The sequence below is a fragment of the Periplaneta americana genome, chromosome 7 (assembly GCF_040183065.1).
Source record: "Periplaneta americana isolate PAMFEO1 chromosome 7, P.americana_PAMFEO1_priV1, whole genome shotgun sequence".
Lineage (NCBI taxonomy): Eukaryota > Metazoa > Arthropoda > Insecta > Blattodea > Blattidae > Periplaneta > Periplaneta americana.
This window is the reverse complement of record NC_091123.1, coordinates 20,475,249-20,487,640: the sequence shown is the minus strand read 5'-3', so window position 1 is coordinate 20,487,640 and position 12,392 is coordinate 20,475,249. Positions and strand designations below refer to the sequence as shown.

The following is a 12,392-nucleotide window of genomic DNA, read 5'->3' as shown; positions in this document are numbered from 1 at the left end:
TCTGTTTTGTGCATATAATTTTTTATGTTTCCAATTCCGCCAATCCCGGTTGGGGCAAGTTACCTGGTTGAGGTTTTTTCCGGGGTTTTCCCTCAACCCAATACGAGCAAATGCTGGGTAACTTTCGGTGCTGGACCCCGGACTCATTTCACCGGCATTATCACCTTTATATCATTCAGACGCTAAATAACCTAGATGTTGATAGAGCGTCGTAAAATAACCCAATAAAAAAATTCCGCCAACATATTATAATTTCTGAATTCCCATAACAATTGTGAAATAAGAAAAATACCAATGTACAACAATGCTTTCCGGCATTGTTAGTAGTAAATATATCCTACATCAGTATAGTAATATATACCAATATTCATCAATTCAATGAATATTTGTGAAGGAACTATTAAAAAACCTTTAAAATTAAGATTATTCTAATAATTTTCACACCTCTGTATTTCATATAAAACAATTTTTGTCTTGGAAAGGAAGCAAAAGCGAACTAAATTGTATTAAAGCTTTTTGTTTAAAATATTTCAAAGAATAACCCCCTGAAATTAATAACGTTACTTACGGTTCATTCTGTATAAATGTCTCAGTAACGCCCAAACGAGAACATAAACGTTTCACGCAATTAGAGTGATCCTATGAATTCCTTGTAATTTTTTAAAATTATTTTTCTTTATGAACATAATTTCCAGTCAGTTGACTCGTAGTTGAATGTGAGAGATTAAAGTCCGAAATTTAGTTTGAACTGATCTATACAAACAGACAAATTTTATGTCCCATACCTCATTTTTAACACCAGTCGTGCTAAAAACGAATAGGCCTATTTCTTTGGAGATCTCGAAATCGGATATTTTTATATCATTACAATAATTTTTTTCTGTTTGTACCAGTGGCGGCTGATTGACTGAGGCAAGTGAGGCCGGCCCTCAGTCACTTGGCTTAACTGAAATCAAATTTTGTTTTTATGTAATGTAGGCCTATTAGTTATTTGAATGAAGCATATATCGCTGTAGAAGCATTTGAAAACTTTGTGATGTAGATAGACCTGTTTTGCAGTAAAATTTGTTCCTGAGGCCAGGATCGCTCGTGCCGGGTCTAGCTTGTGATGTATATAGACCTGTTTTGCAGTAAAATTTGTTCCTGAGGCCAGGATCGCTCGTGCCGGGTCTAGCTTGTGATGTGTATAGACCTGTTTTGCAGTAAAATTTGTTCATGAGGCCAGGATCGCTCGTGCCGGGTCTGCTTCTGGATTTTCGTTTGTCTTCGCGGGCTTTTGACATTGCGCTTAAAACGTTGTAACTGAGGCACAATTCGTCTGGCCTGGTCAGGTTTCACTCCTCTCAACCATGGGCCGGTCTCAAGGGTAGAGTGGGGTGGGAATAGGGTGACTTGTCTTCCTAAATAGGCCATAAATAACAAACATTCCAGCTCTTTGGCAGGCAGAGACCCACACTATTCTGTCATCTTATGTCTTAGTTTATGACTTAAGCGAGGGTGTTGTACTATTGTACTTCGTAGTACAGTAGTGAATCTGGGCCAATGTTATTATGTATTTCGGGAAAATATAAACAGAAACAAATGCCAGAAATAATGCTGGTGTAGTTAATTCATTGTTAGAGTGTCCTTTTTCGAGAAGAAATAATATTGAAAGAAAGAATGTTTTAAATAAAGAGAGAGCCGACCGAGATACCTACGACATCACTGACAATTTTTCTGACAGATAATCTTAAAACTCTAGTGTCTATTGCGTCCTGGTATGGGCAACATAAATGGTTAAGTGGTAATGTGGTGCAAAATAAACTTCTCTGTTGGCCTTGTTTGTTGCTGTCAAAGGAAAAAAATAAAAAGAAAAGAAAGAAAGGGAAATTTCAACACATAATATGGGTTGCTTCATCACACTGAAACAATCACTGAAACTCGCAGCATAACAGCTTATTTGGTGAGTGAAATTATTCTTTTTCATTACTAGTAATAATAATAATAGACTAATAATAATAATAATAATAATAATAATAATAATAATAATGTAATAATGATATTAATAATATAACAACAATAATAATTAATATCATAAATAAACATTTTCTATCGGAGGCACTTAAACTAGTTGCATCTGGCCTCATCGAGGATTTGGATCACCGGCCGCTACTGGTTTGTACTATGAATAATCAGAAAAAAAAAAAAAAAAAAAAAACTAAACGATCAATTGCCTAGTAACAAGACAGCTGAAGTATGCGTTCTTCGTTTGTTTTCTAACGTGACATTTCTTCACATGCACACAATTTTTATCGACGTTCTATTTTTTCTTTAATATTCTGTGTTTCATTATTTGGAGCCCCGTTTTGCAGTTGGAAATAGTATGTATATTCCACGGGAGTAAATTTTTACCAGGAAAGTAAACAAAACGTGTATTTCCAAACGCTGAGAGTTCCCCTTCCAAACAAAACATCGCGACCCCCTACAGGGCCGCTACCTCACCCCGCGGACCACTGCAATAGAAGTCTATAAATAACAATCTGAGGTGTCTTTTATAGCTTCCTTCTTCTGCAAGACTGAGTCATATTTTTAGTGTTTGTTTTCTTTGAGTCCGCTGCTGTGGTTCAGCGGATAGCGTATGAGCTTCCCAACCAAGTGTCCCGCGGTTCGAATTTTTGTATCTCCACTCCACTGGACTCATTATTTGTCCCTTGTCTTGTACTTGTCCTCTGATGTCTCCGCCGTGCCCTGGCGTCGCGCCTACCTTACGGTCAAGGAGGCCGTTATTGTGAACGTGTTAAGATATGTTTTCTTACACCACAATGACTTATAATTAGGGACCGGATTTTTATGTAATTATATATTATATTCCTTTCAACCTAACCGTATATAAGTAACAAATCTTTGCGAATCTTGTAATTACCATTAATATAATCAAATTTGATATTACATATTTTTACATATTTACCCCACATTACATATTATGGCTTGGTATTACATAAATCTACATATTTAGGGGGTTTATTAATTTTTACTTCTCTAAAAGGAAAAAAAAAATTCTCTTAGGGAAGTTTACAATTTGAAATACGCAGATTTAAAAAGCCTTTTTACCTACCCAAGAAATAGTAATATGCGTTACAAGAGCGGTATGTTGAAGTTTTCATGTTCGAGGAAAAGTTTGAAAAAGCGAAACGTTCAATGACGGCAAATTTGCAAAACAAAAATATCTATCTTCAACATTGTTGCTTTAAAATGTTTCCTGTGTTTACTATACTCCAGCAGGCAGTGATATACGTCTGTCTTCCCCCCCCCCCCAGTCTATGATGAGTCTGGGATCTTGTTGATTTTTTCACGGCTTCCTTAATGTTACTTGCATCACGAATGCAGTAACTTTAGTGGAGTTGTAGAGTTTACTTAATTTTTGCAAATATTTAAAAACAATAATTAACAGTGCAATTTAGGTGAAATTGCAGTGGTAAGTTTCCAATTTATAATTATTACTATATTGAACGTCTCTAAAAATAATATGTTAAAAGCCTAAAGCAGTAAAATCAATATGTCACTTAAGCGGTAAGAAGAGGGAAATTGTTATGTGTGTTATGTTGGGAATAGTGAATGTGGAATTTCAGGCTTTCCGCGGATTGGTTTTGTGCGGAAACCAAGCAAATACGCACGATCTCGCACAAAACCTTTTTACATACCCAAGAAAAGATATATTTTGACACGAAACATAACGTCCTTAGTTAAAGGCAAACAACAGTTTGTGAATGGCTATAGTTTAAGATTTTAGTAGGTACTTTGTTTCTTACAGGGAGCAGCTAAAATACATGTGTTCCACATCTTCTCTTATTTTCTCCTAATCCAGTAAAGCTAAACAGTGCTTACAGTACTGCAGTGTCATTCATTTCACTCAGTTCTCTAGTTTTAGTACTTACAGTATAAAGTGCAAGTGAGTTTATCTACTGCTTTTAACTAACTATAATGGCCCCTGTTTCTTCAACCCTAACGACAAAAATAAAATCATGGATTGCGATGGACGAAGGTTTCACTGCAGATGGAAAAATTGCAATGTATCAAATATGCGGTAAAAAAGTTGGGTGCTCTATGAAATCACAACTGGAGAGTCTTACCTATCCTATACTTACTTACTGGCTTTTAAGGAACCCGGAGGCTCATTGCCGCCCTCACATAAGCCCGCCATTGGTCCCTATCCTGAGCAAGATTAATCCAGTCTCTATCATCATATCCCACATCCCTGAAATCCATTTTAATATTATCTTCCCATCTACGTCTCCGCCTTCCCAAAGGTCTTTTCCCCTCTGGCCTCCCACCTAACCTAACCTTACCTATCCTATACCTGCCATATATTTATATTAAATATTTTCATGATTCTACATATTTTGGTACATATTCAGCTTACTTTTCTTACACACCTTGATATTACATAAAAATCCGGTCCCTAATTATATAATTCGGTATGACAAGAGAGATAAACATTTAATATGAAAATTACAATGAAAAGAATTGATCCCACAAGTGTTTCTTACTGTCAGAAACTGTAAAATGTTGATAATCAAAATTTTGTACACACATTTTCCTATTGTTTTTGTCTCTATTGATAAGGTTTGCTTTATTTAGTAAAATTTTCCAGTCATTTTTCACTGATCAAATATTCATATGTATGAGGTCTCGCCCACCTCATTGAATATTTCACGACTAATTTCAATTAGTCAATTTGTATTATTACTTTTAAAAGCTCAGTTGGTAAGAGCGCTCAGCGCGCAGAGCTGAGAGGTCCTGGGTTTGATTCCCGGTGCCGGTACGAATTTTTCTCGTAATTAATGTTAATAATTTTTTACTGACTTTGAATTTCGACTGTGAAATAACCTCTGAAACTGAAAGCGTCATTAAATAAAATACCAGGATGGCTGGGTGGCGTAATATTGCCGTGTTTTCTCCCTGGCTGCAAAGCAGTTCCTGGAATGCCCCCTCGCACCTGCGGATGTGATAAGAGGCAAGTCTTTGTCCGCGCGTGAGCCTGCGTGGGGACGGATAGTAGAGTAGGTCTGCTGCGATGTGGGTACCGCTACCCGGGGCATGTGAACTGGTTTGCGACCGCGCGGACCTGCTATTGCGCTTCTGGTTGAGTTAGGTCGCTTCAGTAAGACGCCGTGGAGACCAGGTGACAGCGCGCGTCCGTAAATATCGTCGCAAGGACGTTAACGTCTCGGTCAGGGCTGTACACGACCACTCAGGTTAGGCAAGTTGTGTTTGAAAAAGCATGTAAAACGATGTTGTTTTACCTTTTTTTGTCGTATACTTAGCAGAAATTTTCCTGCCGGTAACGTTAGGTTCAAGCCGCGATGTAATTGAAAGTCATGTTGGACAAAGGTAGGTTTAAAAACGGGGTGAGGGGAGGAAAGAAGGTAGTGTAGTTGTATATATTTATTTAACCTGGTAGAAATAAGGCTGTTAGGTCTTCTCTTCCCCTTTGCCAGGGGATTACAATTACAATTAATATTAAATATACAATTACAATAAAAATCAAAGTATGTATGTATGTATATATGTACGTATGTATGTATGTATGTATGTATGTATTCACACTGAAAATGGGTATATACCCTGTGGCAATGGTAACTAATTACACTGAATAAGTAACTAATTACACTCAATAATTTTTTGACAATTAATAATAAACACAATTAATAAAAATACATACTTACTTACAAATGGCTTTTAAGGAACCCGAAGGTTCATTGCCGCCCTCACATAAGCCCGCCATCGGTCCCTATCCTTTGCAAGATTAATCCAGTCTCTATCATCATACCCCACCTCCCTCAAATCCATTTTAATATTATCCTCCCATCTACGTCTCGGCCTCCCTAAAGGTCTTTTTCCCTCCGGTCTCCCAACTAACACTCTATATGCATTTCTGGATTCGCCCATACGTGCTACATGCCCTGCCCATCTCAAACGTCTGGATTTTAAGTTCCTAATTATGTCAGGTGAAGAATACAATGCGTGCAGTTCTGTATTGTGTAACTTTCTCCATTATCCTGTAACTTCATCCCGCTTAGCCCCAAATATTTTCCTAAGCACCTTATTCTCAAACACCCTTAACCTATGTTCCTCTCTCAGAGTGAGAGTCCAAGTTTCACAACCATACAGAAGAACCGGTAATATAACTGTTTTATAAATTCTAACTTTCAGATTTTTGGACAGCAGACTGGATGATAAGAGCTTCTCAACCGAATAATAACATGCATTGCCCATATTTATTCTGCGTTTAATTTCCTCCCGAGTGTCATTTATATTTGTTACTGTTGCTCCAAGATATTTGAATTTTTCCACCTCTTCGAAGGATAAATCTCCAATTTTTATATTTCCATTTCGTACAATATTCTGGTCACGAGACATAATCATATACTTTGTCTTTTCGGGATTTACTTCCAAACCGATCGCTTTACTTGCTTCAAGTAAAATTTCCGTGTTTTCCCTAATCGTTTGTGTATTTTCTCCTAACATATTCACGTCATCTGCATAGACAAAAAGCTGATGTAACCCGTTCAATTCCAAACCCTGCCTGTTATCCTGAACTTTCCTAATGGCATATTCTAGAATAAAAATACAATTAATAATAATAATAATAATAATAATAATAATAATAATAATAATAATAACAGGGAGATCACAAATTAAATGAAGAACGATCACTTAAAATAACATTTAAAGTAAATCTAATTTGTATCTTAACCCTAAGTTCTAATTAAATCCACGAGTATGATATGATCATACCTGCACAAGTACCTTTCCACACTACACTCATATCGCTGACAACTCACTCACTGCACTGGAACTACGACTCATTTCACTGATTCTAATCCTGATTTCACTAACACTTCAAAAACATTTCACTGTTCAAATTCTTTGCACAGCCACTATAAACTATAAAGCTTCACTGTCACAACACACTTTACACTTAATTGACACAGCACACTTCTTCACTGATACAACAGTTCAATAACAAAACATCAATTACACCCTTTAAATATACTACCGTCTATTAGTAGCTACCGAAAAAGTACCGAAAGATTACCTGATTAAGGCTGGTCCACAATAAACTATTGTGAATGCTCACATTTAAATACATTTATTTTAACATTATTTCTGTTCTCGTTCTTGTTTCCGTTTCCGGTTTATTGTGAATCAGCCTTTAATAAAGGCTAGATGGAAGGAGACAGAAACATTTAATTATATTACGCGAGATATGTTACCACTTTTACTAGAACCAAAATTCAATACAAAATATGGCAAAATTCATTCTTCATGTTATGGACCAAGTTTATACAATCAGTTTATTAAAATAAATCCAGAATTAAGTAACCTCAATAATAACATTTGCAGCAATAAAATTAAATAACTTATATTTCTTTAAAGTGAAACTCTCCATTATTTAATTTTTTTTTTCGTATTCATATATATTTTTAACTATTTTTTTTTTTCAGTTTATATTTACTATAATTGTAATTATATCCACAGGCGGGTATTTATGGAGATCGCGAAAATCAGGACATAATAGATATACAATAGATTTTTTACTAATCTTTACTAATTAAGTAATTCTGATTAATAATATGCGAATAAAACAATCGCGATAAATATGAACACATTCGCGAATTATTATTATTGCGTCGTTTTATAGCGAATTTCATATTCTGAGTTTTTCGTTTTTTTTTTTTTTTTTTTTTGTAATACATCCAAGTAGACTACATTACATGGTATTCCAGGTATTTTGATTACGTTAGTGAACTCAAAGGACGGAGAATTCAACATTTCACCAATAATTTGAAAGTATTAATTTGAGGGCTGCAAGCTTTTTTTTTAAATGAATGTGTGATAAATACAGTCTAAATCCAACAAATACTAGAATCCGGGAAACGATTGAAGTGTCAGAAGAGAAATACCTCTCCGGAAATAGGCCAGAAATAAATTCGGAACCACCGATGTGGTGGACTGGGCTGCACTCGGGCGTGAGTTCGAAGCCCTTTTCTGCTTATTACTTGATTAGCTTTTATTTGTGGGTTTTTCAACTGTAAAACGAATACCATGTAATATCTTGGCGAATATTCGAACTTACATCGCCTAATATCAATCTCTGTCACCACTTTTACTGATGCTAGATGACGGCTCTGTGGATACAGCGTAAATAAATAGCCTAACATTAAACAAGAGCTAACACTGTGTTATAGTCTGTCTAGAAATGGAAGGTTGGACATCCCTGTTGTGGATGAGCGTGTTCAGTCTGTTAGTTGACAGTGGAGCGGTGTGATTGTCTATTCAGTCTGCAGCGTCGTGTAGGTTGAACATCCCCCCCCCCCTCTTCTCTCACACTTCGTCTCTGTGCCGTGCGTAGGCGGAAATAAATTGATAGTGTGAGTTTCTCCGGTTGTGTTCTCAAACTGTGCAAGGTGATATAAAACTCCAGATCTGTTTTCCGACATACAAAGTGCATTAAGCTTGCTTCTGATCAAACAGTAGTGTTCTGTGTTGTGAAGAAAGGTTTGCAACTAGGAACAGATAACGCGTTCATCCGGTTCTTTACTTCTCTTATGCTTGAAATATCCCTCTTAGTGGACTAGATTTTCCGTACCAATCTATTTGGTGCTCTGTTATAGTGCCACATTTATTTCCTGTTTTTCTTAAACGTAGCTGGGTAATATATAAATATCCCTATAAGTAGATTTTTGAAAATTTTCCGTCTAAGATACAAATTTTCCTCCAGTCATTAATTTCCCTTTTCCCCTATTTTCTTAATCTTTCGCAGTGTTGCCGTAACTATCACTTTTTTGCTTAGCTCAACTATTTATAGCAATATCCCTCTTAGTTTCCTACAGATCACAAATTTCCCTCAATTTAATTTAATTTAATTTGTCTTCATATTTTCTCCCTCGTCTAGCATTATTTCTTAGCAATGCTAGAAAACTCCCCCTTAGTTTTCGTATATCCATAAGAGTACATAACCTTTGTATCAAGTCATTATATGATCCATCTTTGTGCTCCCTTTCACTATTTCTATATATATATCGCTTTTCTGCGACCCGTTCTGTAAGTTATTTCTTTATTAAACATAAATCATGCCCGCTCCCAAAAGTAAATTAATTTAGCCTCGAAGTTAAATCTTACTTGCCATGTTTACCATAAAATTGAAAGTATATTCTTTTTTGTCCACTTCTCTTTTGTCTATATGGAAATTTTGCCGAAAATTTTACCCTGATTTTGAAACCTATCATGTGAAATTATATGTTTATTAATCTTTGATTTTTTCTTTATTTCTTCAGTATTTGTACATTCACTGGTTGTTTTAGGTATTTAATTCTGCGATTATAATATTGCTGTTCCATTATGTTTCATCACCTCTCCTGTTTATTTATTTAATATATTTATTTCTGCTGGCAGAATTAACATAAATTGTACTTTGGGTCCCTATCACCACGGCATGGCGCGTCCTCAGGTTGCGGATAGAGGAGACGGCCTCCAGATATGGAGGGTAGCTGCGAATATATTGAATAAGCAGTCGTGGACAGCCGATAAGGGGTGGTCCTCCAGCTTGGAGGTTGGGCGAAAGGCTAACAATCCATCACCGTAAAAAACAGCTTTTTACGAACCCATGGGAGACCGGAGGGAAAAAGACCTTTGGGGAGGCCGAGACGTAGGTGGTAGAGTAATATTAAAATGGATTTGAGGGAAGTGCGATATGATGATAGAGACTGGATTAATCTTGCACATGATAGGGACCGATGGCGGGCTTGTGTGAGGGCGGCAATGAACCTGGGGGTTTGTTAAAAGCCATTTGTAAGTAAGGGAGAGTTAAGGCCATACGACCTTCTCTTCCACTCAACTTCTTGTGTCTATAGAATTATGGAAATTTGGCTGAAAAATGTACCATGATTTTGAAACCTGTCATGTGAAATTATATGTTAATTGTATGATATCGTTTATTAATCTTTGACTTTTTTTCCATGTTCAATATTTGTACATTCACTGATTGTTTTTAGATATTTAATTTTGTGATTATGGTTATAGTATTGGTATACCTTGCAAAGTTATGAACACTACTTTTCTTCACAGTTTTCTTTTTACGGTTTCCACACTGGTTAGGTTTGCTGTCATGGAAAATATGTGCAAACAATTACGCATTGGTATGTTATTTGCTTGACATCGTTTATTAGTATTTTCATTTTTTCTTTTCATGTTTATTATATGTGGAGTCATTAATTATTGTTTTACATTTTACATTTCTGCGGCATGTGAATTATTCTCCATTTATTCTTGTTATTCTCACCATATTTATATTCTCTTTAAAGATATCGCAATTTGGTATAGAAATCAAAGCTGTTTTCCCCTGAAATTAAACTGCTGTTGCCTAGCGATATATGAATAGTAGCCTTCCATTATTTTTTTCAGCTAGTATTTTATGTATGAAGTAAAAGTGGTAGAAACGTATGAACGTATCGGAATTTGGGCCGTAATTACTCCCCCCACCTCCGCCCGTGTGGATATCTCGCGCCTAGCATCACTGGTCTGAGTTTCACTTGCAGTTATCTTCGCCGGAGGAATGGAAGTTGTTTTCTAACTGTGCTCGGTGATATAAGACAAGACATTCAAAGTGCATCTTGTGAAACAATAGTGTGTGTGTGCAGTGTTACGGGAGGGAATCCGTGCAAGCGAGTGAGGATGGTACAGTGGCCAGGTATCACCCGTGTCCCCCCTTCGCCCCCCTCCCCGCCGCTCGCCGTCTGTTACGGTAGCACGTGCAAGACTCCTCGACCGGCCGTCAGTCTGTTGGAGACCTGTTCGCAGTGAGCACACGCACAGACGTTGTGGTGATAACGCCGATGCGTGGGTGTTTTTACGTGAGTGGTGTTATCTGATGTGGATGTGGCATCGACAGATGTGCTCCGTCAGGGATCTGAAACCTCATGTCTCCGTGTAGCAGAGAGCACGCTCCCAGCAGCCGCACCGTGCTTCTCCTGCAGGAGCACCAGCGTCCTGCAACACCCTGTACAGTGGCACCGGGTTGTCGTCCCGGTGCCACCACCGCCAGAAGATTTCTCCGCTGGTTTGGACGTCTCGGACGCCCTACCATGGGAAAGCAAGGTATGTTGTTCTGTGTTCGAACCGAAGGCTGTGTTAACATGCTGTTTTGATTCAAAAGCGGAAAATGCCTCAGTGTTTTGAGGTTAGAGAACTGCGGTTATAATCTTTTGTAGGAAGTTGAAATGATAGTGAACTTATTTCCATAGATATTTTAGTCTTAAACAAGACGTGATCATATTCTGAGACATTGACGTGAAGTAAGTGATCATCAGGGAAAGGAAGTTCATGCCCTAAAAACGTGAAGAATATGTATGCATTTATGCCATAATAGTAATATGCGTTACAAGAGCGGTATGTTGACGTTTTCATGGTCGAGAAAAGATTGAAAAAGCGAAACGTAGTTGAGCTTTTTTAATTTCCGAGAACATGAAAACAAACATACCGCTCGTGTATCGTACATTATTTTGTGCGAAGACCGTTTATTACATACCTGAAAGAGGAATTTCTAATTGGTTGCAATGAAATCTCCATGTTGGTTTCTGTTTAATGACGGCAACTTCAGAAAAGCAAAATATCTTTCTTCAACATTGTTGCTTTAAAATGTTTTCTGTTTTTACTATACTCCAGCAGGCCGTGATATACGTCTGTCTTTTTTTCCCCCAGTCTATAAATGCGAACTTAAACAAACGGTAAAGTTATGTAATGATTTATTTTTCATTTTAATATTTTAACAATGTTATTTATATAACATATTGCAGTAATAACATCGGCATCTGGAATCTTGTTGATTTTTTCACGGCTTCCTTAATGTTACTTGTATCAGGAATGCAATAAGTTTCGTGGAGTAGTAGATTTTACTTAATTTTTGCAAATATTTAAAAACAATAATTAACATTGCAATTTAGGTGAAATTGCAGTGGTAAGTTTCCAATTTATAATTATTACTATGTTAAACGTCTCTAAAAATAATATGTTAAAAGCCTAAACCAGTAAAATGAATGGGGCGCTTAAGCGGTAAGAAGAGGGAAATTGTTATGTGTGTTACGTTGGGAATACTGAATGTGGTATTTCACACTTAACGCGTATTGGTTCTGTGCGGAAAACAAGCAAATACGCACGATCTCGCACAAAAATAGATAAATATGCTACAAAATATGCATTATCAGTTTGAGATTATTTTAACAGAATAATAAGGTATGGGTAGCTTACGTTTAGTGTATGGATTTTGAAGTGCTTGCCTTATTGCTGAATGCTCCATTTATGCTGTTACAGTTCACAACTAAGCAGTGACGTATGTTTTCTGTTGTCATTCT

At 36.7% G+C, this 12,392-nt stretch overlaps 1 protein-coding gene across 3 annotated transcripts in view; it reads left to right on the top strand.

Annotated features, from left to right (window-relative positions):
* Positions 1–12,392, top strand: part of trc (Serine/threonine-protein kinase tricornered) — a 489,712-nt gene that overhangs the window by 240,566 nt on the left and 236,754 nt on the right. The window contains exon 1 of one of the 3 annotated variants that reach the window (XM_069830378.1): positions 10,603–11,139. The exons of the other annotated variants lie outside the window; for them this stretch is intronic. Within the exon in view, the coding sequence (XP_069686479.1) occupies positions 10,962–11,139 (178 nt within the window). The 5' untranslated portion in view covers positions 10,603–10,961. Of the gene's footprint in view, positions 1–10,602; positions 11,140–12,392 lie in introns of those variants that run through there. 3 annotated transcript variants of the gene reach the window in all.